At 41.5% G+C, this 20,004-nt stretch overlaps 1 protein-coding gene across 1 annotated transcript in view; it reads left to right on the plus strand.

Annotated features, from left to right (window-relative positions):
* The window catches only part of CACNA1A (calcium voltage-gated channel subunit alpha1 A), a 215,999-nt gene that overhangs the window by 194,094 nt on the left and 1,901 nt on the right, over positions 1–20,004 (plus strand). Inside the window, exons 44-45 of the mRNA XM_081934727.1 lie at positions 5,514–5,706; positions 7,763–8,010. Of these exons, the coding sequence (XP_081790853.1) occupies positions 5,514–5,706; positions 7,763–8,010 (441 nt within the window). The remainder of the gene's footprint in view (positions 1–5,513; positions 5,707–7,762; positions 8,011–20,004) is intronic.

Consider the following 20,004-nt stretch of genomic DNA (forward strand, 5'->3'; position numbering starts at 1 on the left):
CAGTTTTCTGTTGGGAAGAGGCTTCTGGTTGCATATGCATCTGTCCCTCTAGGTGGGAAAAGGGGAAAGACATCAGAAAGTACAACAGTTACAAGTGAGTAATTTCTCTTTCTTTTTCTTTCCCTCTGTGGATCAGAAATAGCTGAATAGTAAGGAGGCTGGGATTTTGGGTTTTCAGGAAGACCTGCTCCTAGAAGTTCAAGATTCTATTTCCAAGCCTGGTATTACTTGTTCAAAACAGTGTAAGGAATCAGGAAACTGATTTTTCTGGTATTTGAAGGACAAATAGATCTAAGCAAATTCTTCCACTGAATATGAATCAGTAGAATGGCTTGCCTCCAGAAATTGTGAGTGCCCCTTAACTAGAGGTTTTTAAGGATGGGCTGATGTAATTGGAGGGAGAGAGTCCTGCAGACAACCTGGTTACATGCCGTCAATGATTTTAAAGGTTCAAACTAGCATCTTAAATAGGACCTTGAAGCAGATTGGCAGCCAGTGCAATTTGCAGAGCACACATAATTACCTGCACTGCTGCATTCTGCACCAGTTGAATCTCATGGAAACTCCCTCAAAAGTAGCCCTATGTAAAGTACATTATAATTGTCCAATGTGAAGATACCTATAGCATAAATAACTGTGAGGAAGATCCTTGCAATCCAGGAAATGGTGCAACAGGCACACAACACAGAGCTGTGCAAAGGCCCTCCTGACGTGACTGCCACCTGCTCAGGAATGGAGTTGTGAGTCTAGGAGGAGCCCCAGATTGCACACCATGTTTGTCTAGGGCAGTACCACCCCATCCAGAACTGCACACAACGTAGTCTAGAACATGATTTAATGGATCCATCTTCCTATAGTGTGTAATGCCACTAGAAAAACCCATGGCTAAGCATGAGGAGAGAACAAGAACTCCCCCAGTTTCAGATCACACAGCCACTGCTCTAACAGAAACATCAGATATGGAGCATAACCATTGTCCCATGATGGGCTCTGAATTACCTGAGATTGGCCCATGGCCACCATGGTGCAATCCAGAATGCAATCGAGCTCCGGAAAGGAAATTAATGCAGCAGGGAGGCTGGCACAACAGCAACAATCCCATCTGATCCCCAGAGCCCAATTTAAGGAATAGGATCTTACATCCAATGATCTGTGGTACAACATCACTCTTCTGCCTCAGAGTCTCAGCTGATGCAACACCCAACTCCTACTTGCAATATTTCCAAAAGCCAGCTAGGTTTCAGTGGTGCATACTAGAGTGGCACTATCATTGACATTTAAATCACTGAGGAGGGATGCCTTATTGCAGACTAATCTGGCATTAGAGGCCAGGGCTACTAAAGGTCTGCTAACAGGGTACTGGGTAGAGACCAAGAAACCTGAACACAAAACTGATATATGGCAACAATTCCATGTTCCCCAAAGGTAGCCCGCTCCCTGTCTCCCATCATACATTTGCAAGCTCCATTGCTACCATAAAAGCACATCCATTCCCCCCCCCCCAATGACATCCCCATCCCCCAAACCAAAGCCCCCAAAATCAGAGACTGGGAAACTCCCATTGTCCTCAGCAACCATCCCCAGGAGGGGTAGCTGGGCACCCTGAGACACTATAGCTTCACCAGTTCTCAGTGCCTTCACCAGCCACCATCTTCCTACACACTGCCATAAACTCACATACACTACAACCATTCACACAGAACTCTTACTCGCCCTCATTCACCCTATCTCACATACTCACAGGCACCCTCCCCTACCATTCTCACCATCCAGTAGGAGCTCCCCTCATTCACCCATTCCCAATTCCTCCTCTGGCTCTCATTCAGAAGGAGAAATCAGTCCTTTCATAGTAGCATTGCTGAAGACAAGGGAGCCCAATTGTTTTCTTCCTTCCTTATGTGTGACCTCTGCAGAGGAAAGCGGATCCACTATAGCTTGCCCCTCTATTGTAGCCCTCAGTCTCTAAGCCACTACTCAAATAAAGTCTCAGGGTCCAGAGCATATATGTCGGAAGGAACTGGGCAAAGGAATCTGGCCTGTTTTATATCTGGCATTCCTCTTTAGAAGCAATTTGGTAAGCTACCTGTCACACTGTTTAAGACAGTATAGAAAATCTTATTATGGAACAGCTGTATTAATAAGATAGCAGATAAAACAAAAGATATGCAGGTAAGGCAACAGGAATAAGGATGATGATATTGCAATTGGCCTCAATATTTCTGTCCACAAAACGGTCAAGATAGGTAATGATAAAAATAATAATAAATAATAAAAATAGTCAAAACCATGGTTAATAATTCAAATAAATCAATTATGGGTAAGGAGAAAAATTTCAACACCTTTTCTGGGAGCAGAAAGTATGGAAGCAACTTAAAAATATCACTAAATGTTATTCTGATTCTACAGATTTACCTCCATGCATGAGGTAATATCCGTGAGTGATATCACAACATTTTTTTAAAACTTGTATGCTGCCCAACTCTCAATGTCTCCCAACAAATTACAATAAAACATTTTTTAAAAATTCAAGACTTCCAAGATTCAACTTTTAGTTTTCTATTTCATCCCTTTTCTACATTCTGCAATCTCAAACAAACTGATTTTTAAGGAAAATATTCTATTAGGATGAGATTTGCAAGTCTTGATTTTAACTAGATAGTAAAACCTAAATGTACTTCCTGCTTGAAACACAATGGACTCATTTAGAGAAACAAAACACTGAAACAACTGTATATAAATTAATAATATAGGGAAGGCAATGTGACTAAGATTATTTTCTTCGGCAGTCACCAGTTTTTTTACCTCATGAGATTATCTGAATATATCCCACAAAATTGAGGGGTTGGAGTGGTTAATCCAACATGCAGTGAAACATCAGCTGCCACCATCAGCCCTATGTACCAGAAGGACTTCATAGGCGTTGTTAGATATATATTTTGTCTTAAACATGAACAAATGCAAGACGGTCCTTGACTTGAAAGTATGCCTCTTGCTCAGAAATGGGGAAAAAAGATAAATTGAAGTGATAAGATAACAGGGATGGGTGGGAGAAGGACGATAAGAAGAATGATGAGAGACAATCTTGGCATTTTGTCTTCAGCTAAATAAAGGTTTAGGACTTATCATATATATCTTGTCAATCTTCTCATTAACAAGTAAGCTTCCACACTGCAGCTATTTTGGACAATGTGACCACATTAGATTATTCAACCCTCAAATTGCCTAACCTTATTTGTATATTGTAAAACTTTACATAAACAATGCTAAACAATTTAAAATATCATAATGTGCTGCAGATCTTGTACATACTTTATTTAGAAAAGGCTCTTTGATCATCTTGTAGAGGCTTTTGTGTCTGGAAAGAAGGATGGCATTTTCCTTGTGCCTTCCTCCTAAATCTTCCCCAGAAGGCTGGGAAATATGGAATTTTTTTAAAAAAAGGAATTTGCAAAACCATTTACCTCCCATTCTCCAAAGCTGCAGCAATGGCAAAAGCCTTCCATGAATAGAAAAAGATCATAAATCTTACAGTGATTACAAGGTCTGGCTCTCTCCTTTGCTAAGGCTAACTTTTGTGTAAACTTTTTGAGTGTGTTTCTCGCTGAGCAGTTCTAGAGCATAATGAACTGCTCCTTTGAAAGTAAATGTATCAAAGGGTCAGGCCTAGCCAAATCTGACAGTTTTTGAAATTGATATATGTGTCATGAAGAGTAGTAAAGATAAATAAGAGACAAGATGGCTATGTGTATGTGACTGGATGTTTCCCCTGTGCAGCATACAATTTTCCATGTTTCTATTAAATTATTGTCTTAAATTTAATGTTTTTGGGTTACAAGATCATCCTTTGACATATGTTTCTGGGAACGTTCTCCCGGCTTAAAACTTGCCAAACTTCCAGCTCTATCTATTTTTTTTCCTTATACTTTTAATGGAAAAAAATTACTTAAGAAATTTACAAGCTGAGAAGCATCGGTCTCCAGTATAATCTTTATTTCAAAAAATGCCTCTGAGTTCTATGTAGGCCCCATTGACGTTAAAATGGTGAGTAATCAAACACAGTGTGTTGTTTAAAAATGTGCCCATCATTCAAGAAAAAATGTCGAGGTAAACTAAACTAACAGAAACCATCAGAGAATGGAACCAGTTACATGGATACAACTAAGGATGACTTAAGCCAATCTCATTCAGGGATGGAGGAGGAGGTGAAGTCAACATCAAGGCAGAAAAAGAAATGTTGGCAGAACATTTCTGTAATGGTTAGATGGAGCAGGGAAAGGATCCTATAAACTAGACTTTCTGTTGTCATATTTCTGAAACGAATTGAAAGTCAGCAGTTAGAAATAGGGAAGAGGGAAGAAAAAACATCTACCTGATTGATGCTGGTTTCAATCTTAAAGTCCTATGACTTTTGAAATAAATTGTTTACAAATCCTGGAACAAAGTAACAATAGCTAGAATTCAACAAACCATGTGACAGATTTACTAGCTTTAAGTAACTTCTTAAGAAGCAGTTAGTAGCACAATATTTGAATATATTGGCATCCAGAAAATAAGTATACTTATTTAAAAAGAGACTTCAGGAAGATTGGTTAAGATTGTTTAAATCTAATTTTCCTCACTGTGCTTAAGATTCTACCCAGATTCATGAAATAATAGATGATGTGATATATGAGACAAAGAAATTATAGAGGCAAAGAAAAACACGCAGAAAGCAAAAGAAGGGCAGTCTATGGTCAGAGGCATCAGAGAATCTGATGGTTTCATCAGTGATGAAACATTGCAGCATCACAACGCAGACAACACATGTACAAAAGACACAGAGCTTCAGTTGCATTGGTACAAAGTTCATTTCATTGCTACTCTTCCCCCAACATTTCTATCTGTGGAAGCTTGAACTAGGTTATAGACTATAGAGTGTATGGAATACTATTTAATTTGTTTAATTTAAGGATGTGAATATTTCTTTCTTTCTTTGGCAATAGGCAATCTCTTCATATATATTTCCTTTGGCCAAAGTTTTTTCATGACATTGGCCAGAGAAAGTAATTTATGCTTTCATCTCCAGTTAAGAGCATCCATAACCAAAAAAGCTTCTGCTGAGTTGGTGCTCATATAAAATATGCCTTCTTTTCTAGCTCATTCAAGAGAGGAATGCAGTATGGCAGTTATGTTCTTCTTAGCTACATTTGTAATGTATTCCTGAGTTCATTGGAAAAGGAGGGATTCTCAGTTGGATGTAACAATATGTCCTAATCCATAATTTAGGCGTAGAACAAATGACAGGAGAGACTGGTATATGTATCAACAGTTTTATATATCCTATAGTTTTGTAAGTGTTAGAGAATATAAAGATGCACTGGATAACCAGTCTGATGGGATATAATTCTATTTCTCTGGCTGGAGTACATTTAGCTGAATAGTAGCTTTATCCCACACTTTACAAAACCTATTGGCTTTTGCTTTCTTATAAGGCTCCCCTAATGTTGTTATACTGGGTTTCTATCTCTCTCCAGACCATTCCCGATACAAGTCCCATGAAACGCTCTGCCTCCATGTTGGGCCACTCACGCTCTAAAGGTACACGCTTGGATGATTACTCTCTAGAAAGAGTAATTCCAGAGGACGGCCAGAGACATCACCGCCGACGGGAGCGGACCCACCGTACATCAGAACGTTCACTGAGTCGATACACTGATGTGGACACAGGTAAAAACAATTCAAGGCAAATGGAAATCTATCCTGGGGAAGGGAATGGGAAGCCTGTGGTGTTCCAGGAAGTTATTTCTCATTTCATCTCAGGTGGACATAATTTCAAAGAAGACACTGGGTGCCAGCCTCCCACAGTTTTTATTTTCTAAGAAAGCCTATGAGGCACAGACAGAGTTTACTGATCATTTTGGAAAGGAAAAATAATGCTTGAAAATAATTATTTGTTTTGAATATACTGGCTTCCCTTCTCTTGTTAAGTAACTCCATCTAAGACATCTGAATGTTCAATGACAGAAATGATTCCTCAAGAGTCTTCACTTAACGTCCTTTAAGTCCTCAACTTAAAACCACAATTGAGATGGGAATCTCAGTCATTGAGTAAAACTACAGTTAAATGAGATGTCCATGTGACTGATTTGCTTAACAACCATAATTCCAGTATTTCCAGTTCTGGTTCTTAAGCAAACGAAGTCTCAGGTAAGGAGTGTGGTGTGTCTTGAGGTTGTGGGAGACCCTAGGAGGTTCTGTTCAGGAGCTGGAAATCCTCCCTACCAAAATCAACAGAATTTTCAGACTTTAAATGAAGAGACACTAAGTACACAGCCTGTGTCAGGCATCGCAGCCACTCACCCGCCCACCTGAGACACTCTGCACTCCTTACCTCACTACATTGCTTCTCCACTGTCTGCTTTCAGCTCCCTCTCATCTTGGGATGGCCAAAAGAGGTGCCTGCCAAAGGATTTCAGTTCCTCTCCATGCACAAATAACTGCCAAAGGAGCTTAGCTATCCCCTGTGCACAGAAGGGAACTCCTTTGACAGGGTGTTTGAAGGGAGCTGAAATCTAAAAGATTTCATGTTCATTTCTGCATCCTGCCAAAGGAATTCAACTCCCTTCAGCAGACAGCTCTTTCAGACAACCCCAGAGATCAGAGGGAGTCCCTCTTGACAGGCAGCCACAGTTTGCAAGTTCTCCAGCTAGCTTCTCCATTGACTTTCTGGCAGAGAAGTTTGTAAATGACAATCACATTAATGCAGGGCACTTGGCAACTGGTGAACAGGTTGCTAAGCACCAAATCACAATCATGTGATTGCAGAAGTGGTATTGCAATGTTTTGCAATGGTCAGAAGTGTCTTACGGGCCATAAAGTAGCTTTTCTGAGGCCATCATAGTTCCAGATTTCCAGACCCACACCATTGTTGAACAAACAACACTACCGTATTCCTTTTTCTGGGAGGGGAAGTTAGTCTTCCCCAAACACTAACTTAGAGCCCAGGTCACATAACATTGTTAAACCGCTAAAATGGTTAAAATTGAGAGAAAGGATGTTGAAGTTCAGCATTTTGTTAGAACCCAGCCATTATTTGACAATCTGTGAATCAAGCCATCATGCTGAACTACAATATGGTCTCATTTGTTTGGACACAGCATAGGACATAGTTTCCCCCCCCTTTTTTTTTTTCTGTTTCCTATTGTTAGAAGTGTAAACTAGCCGGAGTTCCTGGGAGTCAGGTACTCCAATAAAATAAATAAATATTATGTGAACAGAGATATGATTTGTTAATCCCAATTTAGTATTAAGTTTACTGTATGAAGTTAGCCAGTGAATATTCATATAGCTTACAAGCATCTTTCAAATATTTCATCAGCTAAGCATCCGAGTTGGGAGTTCACTGAAAAGCAATCTTAATTTGGCTGCACGGAGGTCCAAGTTCAGACATTGCATCAATGTATTAAATTATTCTCCTTACTCAGTTTTGTTTGATCTAAATGTTCACTTGGGCGAAGATAGCCCAGAAAAGCAATTCATTCTGTAGAATGTAATATATACATTGGAGCCTTAAATCTTGGACACCAAAGTATATAATGATCACCTTTGACTATCCAAGCCAAGTAAAATGTGCCTTCAGTGTTTTAGTATTTCGTCATACTTTCCTCCCTTTTTTTGCTGGTCTGTTATGCAGAGCATTAACAGGTGATCATAATATCCTCCATATCATTCATTTAAAACAAATGCATTGGATTTTAAATTTTTTTGTTTTTCTCACTGGCAGGTCTGGGTACAGACCTCAGTCTGACTACACAGCCAGCTGACCTACCTCCCAAAGAAAGGGATCAAGAGCGAGGCAGGCCCAAGGATCGGAAGCACCACCACCACCACCACCACCACCACCACCATCACGCATCTTCTGACAAGGAGCGATATTCACAAGAGAGGCATGAATATAGCCGGCCTCGATCCAGAGATCGACGATGGTCCCGTTCACCCAGTGAAGGCCGAGAACATGTGCCTCATAGGCAGGTTGGTGTGGCTTTCCATTCCATATGGGCGCTTCTAAGAACTAAAACAAGCTAGTCCTTTAGTATTAAAAAATGTCTACTTGCTTCAAGAGTGTCAAACTCCAGTTATCCATCTACTTGTGTAAACATGCCAATGATATCAGTCTGCATTGTTTTACAACCTTGGTTCAGTATGAAAATTGTCTTGCAGGATTACGCATCTAATTTTCAGCCAATCAGTTGTTTCTGAAAGACCACAGCTACTTTTTGCAATTATAACTATCTCTGCCATTTCTCCTCTGCAGCATCTGGTACTCAGAGTATGTTTTCAGGATATGGAAATAGGCCAGTTTTACCGTAAGATAAATTTATGTTATTTTCTCAATGGTAGAAGCAGAAGTGGGGCTCTATCTAACACTGGACCCTATCTAACAAAATGAAATTCAATGTGGAGAAAAGTAAAGTCTTACACTTAGGCAAGAAAAACCAAAAGTACACATATAGACTGGGTGAAACCAGGCTTAATAGCAATAACTATGAGAGGATCTTGGAGTCTTAGTGGACAACCAATTAAATATGATCCAATAGTGTGCAGCAGTGGCCAAAAAAGCCAATGCAATCCTAAATTGCATTAACAGAGAGATACAATCAAGATCAAGTGAGGTACTAATACCACTCTATAAAGCCTTAGTAAGACCACACATAGAATACTGCATCCAGTTTTGGTCACCACACTATAAAAAAGATATTGAGACTCTAGAAAGAGTGCCAAGAAGAGCAACCAAGATGATTAGGGGACTGGAGGCTAAAACATAGGATAAACTGTTGCAAGTACTTGGTATGGCTAGTTTAGTGAAAAGAAGGACCAAGGGAGACATGATAGCAGTGTTCCAGTATTTGAGGGGCTGCCACAGAGAGGAGGGGGTCAATCTATTTTCCAAAGCTCCTGAAGGCCAGACAAGGAATAATGGATGTAGGGTCTCCTGCTTGGGTGGGGTGGGGGGTTGGACTAGATGACCTACAAGGTCCCTATTTCTATCTAGATAGAAATAGATAACAAGGTATTGGCATATAAGATCTGTGTGAGATACGCCTGACTGCCTGCACTCCTTAGGTTCACTTGCAGATCCCAACCCCATTGCCAGTTTTAAAATAAAACAATCTGTCAGTTTACTGAATTTCTGCACATAAAATGAGAACAAGACAATTATTTTGTCTTTCTTCTTAACCAGCACCAGATTTCCATTTATCTATCATCATAGTTTATAATTCTGGATAGATATGAACTTGGATCATCTTTGTGCTTCTTCAGCCTACAGATTTATATCCTTCAGATATAGTATTCATTTTTGTTTTCTGTTTTTGCTTTTCTTAAACTAAAAATACTCAATTAATTTGTTCTCCTATTTAATCTGTATGATAGATCTTGTGATATCCCAACTGCCAAATAACTATTCAAGTGGCCTGTATCTGCAAGGGTAAAACTTAGGAATTTGTTACATTTATGAGATGGCTTCAGAATTATTCAAATTGTGGGTCTACATATTTAATTTTTGCTCAGAATCAGTTTTATTTTTGAAACAACAAAAAAACATGATTGGCCCTGGACAGAACAGATAGAATCAGTGAGATTCCCTTGCCTAATCTTACCAAATAAATAAATACACTATGATTGACTCCATTGACTGAGAAAATCAGTTTGGGCTACCTTTAAAATAGCAATCTTTCTAGTATTCACATCAACAATTGTTTAACAAATTATAACTATCCTTAGCCAGTATTGCAACTTTCAGATTTAAGGAGACACGCTGTGAGCAATTTTCATTGTTTTTTTCAAAGTATTTATTTATTTATTTTATTTTATTCAATTTATAAGTCGCTCCCTCTCCACAAAGGGACTTAGGGCGGCATACAATTAAATATACAAACATATGGCAAGGAGGAGGTATATACATAAAACATTTTTACAATTCATAAATAAAATAGCCATAAAGTTAAAAACAGGACAATGAAATTAAAACAATTAAAATACCCTAAAATTCGGAATTTACCATTTAAAATTGCCAGGGGGATTAGAGAATATAGTTCTAATTTAAGCCAGGCCGGCTAGTTGGAACAGGTGGGTCTTGAGTTTCTTGCGGAAGGAGCGGAGATCGGTAATTGTCCTAATGTCGGGGGGGAGGTCATTCCAGAGGGCTGGGCCCATCACAGAGAAGGCCCTACTTCTGGGCGCCGCCCTCTGGCACTGCTTAGTGGACGGCACCCGGAGGAGTCCCTCTCTGTGAGAGCGAATTGGTCGCAGGGATGTATGGGGCAGGATGCGATCCCGCAGGTAACTAGGTCCTGTGCCATGGAGCGCTTTGAAGATGGTAATCAACACCTTGAAACGCACCCGGTAGACTACAGGGAGCCAGTGCAGCTCGCGCAGGAGAGGTGTTACATGGGAGTACCTCGTACTCCCCAAAACTGCCCGCGCGGCCGCGTTCTGGACCAACTGCAGTCCCCGGGTGCATCTCAAGGGGAGCACCATGTAGAGAGCATTACAGTAGTCCAGACGGGACGTCACCAGCGCATGAGTGACTGTGCGAAGGGCATCCCGGTCCAATAGGGGGCGCAATTGGCGCACCAGGCGAACCTGGTGGAACGCCCCCCTTGCCACGGCTGCCACATGGTCATCCATAGACAGCCGGGCATCTAGGAGGACGCCCAAATTGCACGCCCGCTCCACGGGAGCCAGTTGCTCGCCCCCAATGGCCAGTGATGGAGTCCACTGGTTGAACCGGGGGGCCGGTAGCCACAGCCACTCCGTCTTGGAGGGGTTGAGTTTAAGTCTGTTGTCTCCCATCCAGACCCGTACGGCTTCCAAACACCGGGACATCATTTCGACGGCCTCGTTGGGGTGGTTCGGGGTGGAGATGTACAGCTGCGTGTCGTCAGCGTACAGATGGTATCCCACCCCAAAACCACGGATGATCTCACCCAGCGGCTTCATGTATGTGTTGAACAGGAGGGGCGAGAGGACCGACCCCTGCGGCACCCCACAAGTGAGCAGCCTCAGGGTCGACCTCTGCTCCCCTGCCAACACACATTGCATCCGGTCGGAGAGGTAGGAGGAGAACCACCGTAAAACGGTGCCCCTTACCCCCAGCCCCTCCAGCCGGCGCAATAGGATACCATGGTCGATGGTATCAAAAGCCGCTGAGAGGTCTAATAGAACCAGGATAGAGGAACAACCCCTATCTCTGGCTCTCCAGAGATCATCTACCAACACGACCAAGGCCGTCTCTGTGCTGTGCCCGGGTCAGAAGCCGGACTGGCGCGGGTCTAGATAATCAGTTTCCTCCAGGTGACGTGGGAACTGTAGGGCCACCACACTCTCCACAACCTTCGCTAAAAAGGGAAGGTTGGAGACGGGACGATAATTAGCTAGCTCCATTGGGTCCAGAGAAGGCTTCTTGAGTAAGGGCCTCACAACCGCCTCTTTCAAGGCGGCTGGTAGGAACCCCTCACTCAATGAAGCATTCACTAGTCCCAAGAGCCAGCCTCGTGTGACCTCCCAGGATGCCAGTACAAGCCAGGAGGGACATGGGTCCAATAAACATGTGGTGGCTCGCAGTCACCCACGCAACCTGTCCAAATCATCAGTGGCAACAGAGTCAAACCCCTCCCAGAATGGTCTCTCAAGACTCGCCACGGACGTCCCCCCTGGATCACTGAGGGGGACCCATTCCCTCCAGATTTGAGCGATTTTATCCTGCAGATATTCCCCAAATTCCTCTGCCCTGCCCTGCAAGGGGGCTTCCCGCGGCCTCTGTGACAGGAGGGAGCGGGTCACCCGAAACAAGGCGGCAGGGCGGTTGTCTGCGGACGCAATAAGAGCGGCACAATGTCGACGTTTGGCCACTCTTAATGCCACAAGGTATGTCCTTAAGTAGGTTCTTACCTGTGTTCGGTCAAATTCGGAACGGGAGGATCTCCATACGCTCTCTAGGCGTCTCTTGTGGCGTTTCATCGCCCTTAGCTCCTCGGTAAACCAAGGAGCCCGGGTGGTTCGTTGCCACAGGAGAGGCCGCAAAGGCGCAACCCGGTCTAAGGCCACGGCAGCCGCACTATTCCATGCGGCTACCAAGTCCTCCATCCGGGAGCGGGTCAGGTCAACAGGAAGTGGCCCAAGCTCCGTCTGGAACCTATCCGGCTCCATCAGGCGCCTGGGGCAGAACCATCTAGGATATTCTGGTTCCGCCTCCCCGCGGTGGGGGGTAGTGCCAGGGAAGTCAAGCCGGAGAAGAGAGTGATCTGACCATGACGGGGGTGTGATGACTAAGTCCCCTATTCCCAGATCACTCATCCACTGGCCAGAGACAAAAACAAGATCCAGCGTGTGGCCTCCCTCGTGCGTGGGGCCCTGAATTAATTGAGTCAGGTCCATGGCTGTCATGGAAGCCGTGAACTCCCGGACCACCTCGGATGCTTCTCCCATCGATGGCAGGTTGAAATCCCCCATAACTAAAAGTTTGGGGGTCTCAACCGCCATCTCTGCGATCAGCTCGAGGAGTTAGGGCAGGGCCGCTGATGTATATCGAGGAGCCAAGTATACAATCAGCAGGCCCAACTGTCTCCCTGGGCCCCATCTCACGCCCAGAGACTCACACCCGGATGTCTGTGGCACAGTGAACTCTCTCGGTTCCAGACTCTCCCGTATAATCACCGCTACCCCACCACCCCTACCCTGGGCCCGTGGCTGGTGGAATACTCGGTAGCCTGGTGGGCACATTTCCACGAGGGGTAGACCTCCCTCGTGGCCCAACCAGGTCTCCGTTATTCCTGCGAGGTCTGGCTCCCCCTCTAAGATCAGGTCTTTTATGAGGGGGGCCTTGTTGACAACAGACCTCGCATTACACAGCATCAGCCTCAGGCCCTGGCTCTGTAGATCCTGGCCACCTAGAGTGCGGGGGTTGGTACAAGTGACCGGGCATGTCCAACGACCATGGTCTCCCAACCGACTGGAAGTTCTTCGTCTGTCCTTGCACCCACCCCTCCCTACGACCGTTGGTATAACAAAGCCCTCTGTTGGAATGTTATTTTCCCCCCTCTCCCCCGCTCCGCTCGCTCCCCTCCCGACCACACCTGTTCGCCTGGCTCTAATCCCATTCCTGGCCTGTTTAACCCTCCCCCACCCTTCGGAGCCCCCTAAAACTGTTAAAAAACTTTTTATTAAAAATCCCCTGAGCTTCCGTTTCCCCCACCTCTCTGGGTTAATAAACCCGTCATCAAGTGGGCCCTTGAAAAGGCAGAGGGGCATACCTGCGAGAGGGGGGACTCTCGCAGCAGCAGCAAGTCTTAGTTCACTTCAATTCTGCAACAGTTCATAGGGAGGTACTCACGCTAATATATATCAGGTTCATATGCACTGTTTTCAACTTGTAGAAAGAACTGCCACTTGTCTGTTCAACTCATACTCCCCCTGGCTGATTAAATCAGCCAGATTGTGATTGGCTTCGTGGCAAGAGACGTAAATAGCATTTGAAGTAGGGTGACATAAGTATGCTGGTGACACTGAACTCTATTATTCCTCCTATGAAACAGTCAGGGTAGATATCTAGTAAAATAATAGAGTGGAACAAAACCAAAGATTATTTTATTTTCATATGAAGCTGTTATATGTAGTAGCATGAGTAGGAGTTATTGGCCACTAGGACTTTGCTACCTTCTGCTGAGGTTATGGTTCATAGGCACTCCAAGCTTTGAAACTCAGACAGTCTACAGAAGTTGGGGCGTGGGGAATAACTTAAGCTGTCTCTCAGCCTTACTTGGTTGTTGTTTTAATTTAATATTGGAGAAGGAAAAAGTATGTATGCTGCCTTGAAAGTCTTAGGGAAAGACAGTATATGGCTGAGTAATAATATTGTATCAGCCATTTTTCTTTCTAGAATTTATAGTGCTGAATCATAAAAGATCCCATGCTGCTCCACACATTAATTTGACAGACGTAGACACTGGGTGGGGGTTGTCTTTGAGAGAGATGAATATAAATAACTAGTTTCCCCTGCATTGATCCTTTTTTGGTTGGAAAAAAAATCAAGTTCCAAAAAAAAACCCTTTCCAAAGGCTCATTGAAAGTAAAGGAATGGTTGTGTCTGATGAATCTACTGAAAGTAGAAAAGGCATTCCTTGTTACATAAATCATTTATGGCTCTAGGAGTGCTTGCATATTATGTGCATTCTTCTTTAGAAAGAAGTATAACCTTGTTAAGAACTTAACAATGAGCCTCGGTGGCACAGTAGTTAGAATACAGTACTGCAGGCTACTTCTGCTGATTGCCAGCTGCCTGCAATTTGGCAGTTCAAATCTCACCAGGCTCAAGGTTGACTCAGCCTTCCGAGATGGGTAAAATGAGGAGCCAAACTGTTGGGGGCAATATGCTGACTCTGTAAACTGCTTAGAGAGGGCTATAAAGCACTGTAAAGTGGTATATAAGTCTAAGTGCTATTGCTACATTTTTAATTCCTATATAAGGGAATATTATATTCACAGTGACTTCATCTTGTTATCATTCATCTTGTTGGCTCGTATCTAACAGCCACTATATTATCAGTGCTGCTTAAACATGTAACCAATCTTTCTTGACTAAGACAAGATTGAGCTATAGAAGTTGATTACATTAGTATATAGAAGATACCTTACTCCAAAACTCCTAATGACATTCACCTATAGATACTGGATAGAGTTGAATGTTTACACAAACTTGGGGCTCATTCAATTCTCTTCAACTAAATTGAATCATAGAAGAGATTGAGAGGTTTTATTGTTGGATGAAACATTTAAAGTATCTTATCTACAACTTTTGTCTTCAAAAGATGAAGCTGATCCCATGATGGAGCATAAGGCAGTTCACTTAATACCTTATTAGGACTTAGTGATGATGGGCTATGGAGAAAGAACCATGCACAATTCAAGAGCAGCTGCAGGTTCCTAGCCAGACACAATTGGTACCTATGCTGGAAACTGAGGTCCTAAAAACCCTGTCAGTGGTGCTAGAAAACTGGAAATTTTGTCCCTTAAGCAATTTTTAAATATGCTATATTGGGTATCTGTGACCTTCAGCATCTCATTTTAGTGGTAAATTTTAGGAAGCTTTTTTTTTTCTTGCTACACTCCATACAACCTAATTCTCCATGATTTGTGGTGTTTCGGGAAATTCTGCTTCCCCATGCCCATGCTCATGCTATCAACAATTAGAGTCAAGCTGCCTTTTGCCAAGCTTCAAAGGCATATCTGAATTTAAGTTTATTTGCCTCAAGTTTTTTTTTTGTCTCAAGTTGAGTCAAGGAATGTTCACGTTTTTCTATATGGTGGAATTTATAATCTGAGCTGTTAATTTTTAATTAGTTGGACTTTATTGACAAAGCTCTGCTGGGCTGCTTCATTCCTGGAAGATTCCTGTCAGGGATAACTAAAGAAAGCCAGGAGTTTATGCCAAGAGGATATAATTCTAACAGGATGACACAGGTGTGAAGATCATCCGAGCTGTCAACTAAAGCTAGTGGGCATCTATGTTGGGCAGAAGCAATATAGAATATGATGGAGGAAGAAAATTGCTAAAATATCTAAAACTGAATTGCACTAAATCACTTATCAGCAAATCCATCATTTCATACTGCATAGGACAATGATAAAGCATTCCTCTATTATACCAAGAAAATCACATGGATAGAAAGAATAAAATGACTGACAATATATGCCACATTATTAGCCCCTTAGGTCAGATGGCACTCAGCAGGAGTGAGGAAGAACTGAAGATCCTTCACAGTGCTAACAGTGTTTGTGACATGTCTAAATTAAAGCCTTCAGAATGTTTAGTTGTTGATGTTGCCAGGCAAGAAAACAATATCTGAAGCTGCAAAGGAAGAATTACAATGAGAACAGGAAATGTAAGGAGCATGAATATGAGAAAGTTCAACAAAATGAAAGGTGAAATGAATCAACATTTGACATAAAAGCCATCAGAATATTGAGATGGGATGGAATAAATTTGGAAAATTTCATTTAAAAGATCTCTGCTTATAATTTCAGGATATTTAAGACAAAGAAGAATGACATTGCTTTCATCGTTAGGAAGGGTATAGCAAGAACAATCCTTAGCCATACCAAGTATTGATCAAATAATAATTAGTCTTTGTGGTCAACATTTTAATATGGCAGTTATTCAAGGGGATGCTCCAACCACTGATGCAAAAGAAGAGAAAGCTGATGAGGTTTATATGGTTGGTTATATAAATCTGCCAAATAAATAAGTTCCAAGTTAAGCTAAAGTGGTAGAAACCAACCAGCTTCCACACTATGATATTATGCATATATCCACAATTTCTTAAGGAAATCATGAATACTCTCTGAAATGCTGAATCTCATTAAATAGGAATGAATTTAAAGAAACTATTAAGGATGAATCTGAAAAGAGACTGCAAAGGTTCAAGAAACAGAAAAAAAGCAAAGTGGATGTCAGAGCAAACTGGAAATTACTATGAAGAGATCAGAAGCCAAAGACAATAAAGGCAATATTCTGAGGAAGAAACTTAACAAAAAAATTCAGAAAGCTGTTAAAAGAGACAACAAGCAGTATTGCAACAGAAACTGTAAGGATGCTAAAGATGGAAGCAGCCATGGAAAAAGAAAGATCTTCCAAGAGATCTCTGAAACTCAGAAGAAATTCCAACCTCAAACTGATATGCTAAATAATGTCAAGGGACAAAGAGAAACTGATTTAAAGAAGATAAAACAAAGATGGAAGGAGTATACTGAAATACTGTACAGCCAAAGTGTTAACATCCATGATACCTTAGAAAATATTCCTTATTTACAAGAATCTCTAGTATTAGACAGTGAAGTTAGATCAGCACTCTAGTCTTTATCAAGCCAAACGGCTCTGTGCACAGAAGCGCCGAAGACCTCAAATACAGGTAAGGAGTTCAGGCAGGCGGGTGGGCCCTCCGGAGCACCATACCGGAACGGTACCAGGTGCTCCGGGCAGGCACCTGTACGCCTGAACCGGGTCATATCACCTGCAACCCACCACTGAACACTATACACTTAATGTCACATTAGCAAACTAATATCTAGGATCATATAATGCAGATTACAGCCCTGCATGGAAAGGGTGATGCCAGATATTCAGTCTAGCTTTAGAAAAGGCCAAGAAACATGAGGCATTATTGCTGATGCATGCTGGATAATTGAGAAAGCCCCAAAAGAAGCTTCTTTGATTATAAAAGGACCTTGGATTGGGTCAGTTATGTGAAGCTATGGAACAAGTTCAGAAAAATGGAAATCCTAAAATATCACACTTATCCCATGTGAAACTTATATATAGGTTAGGAGGCCACAGCAAGGATAGAGCATAGCAGAACAAGTTGGCTCTTGGTCAACAAAGGAGGCAGAGAAAGCTTGTTTGCTCTCCCTTATTTATCCAATTTATATGTGGAATATATACAGAGGGAAGCTTAATTGGAAGGTGAGTGTGCTTTTAAGTTGAAAGAAGGATCATCAATAATCTCTGCTGTGTTCATGATACAAATTATCTTCAAGCTCTAGTAATGAAAGTCAAGGAGAACAATGGAAAAAATGGGGCTAAAGTTAAATCTGAAGTAGACCATACTAAGGACAACAGACACAGTAACCAGTCTTGGGATTAAGAGAGAAGATACTGAAGTGTAGCTTCTATATTTTAGGGTCAATTATCAACGGGAATGTGCTGCAGACTAGCACTTGTAGAGTAACAATGAAGGCCTTGGAAAAGCTATGCAGTATAGGGATGTGTCTGTACCTACACATATTATAATCACATAGGCAATGAGTTTTCCCTGTGACGCTCTATGGAAGTGAGAGTTGGACTTTAACAAAGCAGGATAAAAATAATATTGATTCTTTTCAACTGTGGTATTGGAAGAAAGTCCTGAGAATAACATAGATACCTAAGCAAATAAATAAAATACTATTGTGCAAATCTTCCTAAAGTTCTCACTTGAGGTACCAATGAGCAGGTTCAAATTCTCACAGTATGCACACATGACACGAAGATCTAGCTCTCTGGAAAAGTCTGTAATGCTGGGAAAAGGTAGAAGGAATGACTGACAAGCGAGGTGGATGGACTGAACTGCAGTGGCAACCAATTCACAATTGGAAAACCTAAAGGACAAAGCTGAGAACAGATCCACTTAGAAAAATTCTATTTTATCTGATTGCCAAGAGTCAACACAAGCCTGATGGTACATGAGCAATCATCAGGGCTCACATACATTATATACACATAACTGAGGATTTAGATTAAAAAATACTGTCATGTAAGAGAACTATAGTGATTTGCCTTTTTATACCTTTGAACATCCTTTTTCAAAATTCTGTAGATGTATATCCCAAAAAGATCTAAAATATGGCAGTAAATATAGGCCAGTGTGATTAATAGTTAAAAGGTTGGAGTGTGGTGGTTCAAATTCTACACCACGTACAGCCATGAAGCTCACTGGATAATTAAGGACTAGTCATTTTCTTCAGCTCAACAAACTCACCAGGTGTTGGCTGTAGGAGAAAAATAACTTATCTGAGCTTTCTTACGTGCATATACTAGAAACAGAAATAGTAGTAGAAATAGAAATTCTAGCTACTAAGCTCCTATTGTCTTGACAGGTATTTTTATAGTTTATATGTTTGATGAGTAAGTAGCATTTGGGCAACTCACTGCCAGAATTCTGTGAAAGATCAGGATCAGCAGCAACATTTAATCTAAAATATGCGATCCCTGGAATACACAATGACTTGATCCAGGGAATCTTTGTCTGATGTCAAAACAGAGACCAAATATTATTTAATGGTGCTGTAAGTACAAAAGGCCTCTTGTGCTTGGCTAGATTGTACCGTAAGTATGGGCTTTAAACTAGGATGAATTATGTTGTCTGTAGAAAAGTATATTTCCTCAGACATTGGGCCCAAAGTAAAAACTCTGATATCATATGCATCTATTTTTATGCATGAAGAAGTCATGTATAGATTCACATATAGGCAACACTATTTTCTCTTCAGGAGGCTCCTAGCATATTTATTTATTTAGTATAAAATACCAAATAATATTTGGTTTATTCGGCATGATGGCCCAGGGCTTGCCTGCTGATGATGGCCCAAGCTGTACAAGATGGTTTAGCACAGCTTGGCTTTTCCGTGTCTTCCAATGTCTTGTCACAGGATATTAAAGATTCTTGCAGAAATTGATCTTCTCATACCATCAACTCTATGAATATAGTGAAGAGGATAACTGAGAAGATTTTCCACATTGTAGCAGGGCATCTGCCATGCCAACAAAGCATCCTATTAGTCTGTACTTCTAAAACCATGGCAGGTGCTGCAAGCGCCTATTGTCATGCCTACTTTAGTTCAAAGACTTGGAATTTGTTGGTGAAAGATTGTTTGACATGAAAGATGTTAAAAGTGTAAGCTAGTTGTAGATTATTCTGTTTATAATTGTAAAATGTAGCTTGCTTAGAGTGCATATTTAATTTTTGGGTTCATTTATATTAACATTCATATAGCAGGAGAAAATCTCAAGTAAATGTCTTAAATGATCTCTGTGACATCAACAGGTATTGAAGCATAAAGGACTGGGAATTAGAGTGGCTGCAAGTGTAGCACACAAATCATGAAAGCATACACAAGCCCTTACTTTGAAAACTCGTCAAATAATTGCTACATATGTTTTTATAATGTTGAGATCCATAAGTCTAATAATCTCAGTCTCAAACATTTCTGGGAATTGGTGTTTGTTGCAACATACCTTGTTTTCAGGGATATTGTGAAGAGCTGGATAGAAATTTATCTTATTTGGAGGAAACTCTGTACATCAAAATGTAGTTAACTGGGAATTGCTGCTGAAGATGGATTGTTAGATTGGCTCTGACCTCAGGGCTCTATTATATCAAAGAGACCCACATTGCTCAAGATCTTCTGAGAACATGGCTTACTCAAAGGCTT

Source organism: Natrix helvetica (genome assembly GCF_964273705.1).
Source record: "Natrix helvetica genome assembly, chromosome: 1".
Classification (NCBI taxonomy): Eukaryota; Metazoa; Chordata; class Lepidosauria; order Squamata; family Natricidae; genus Natrix; species Natrix helvetica.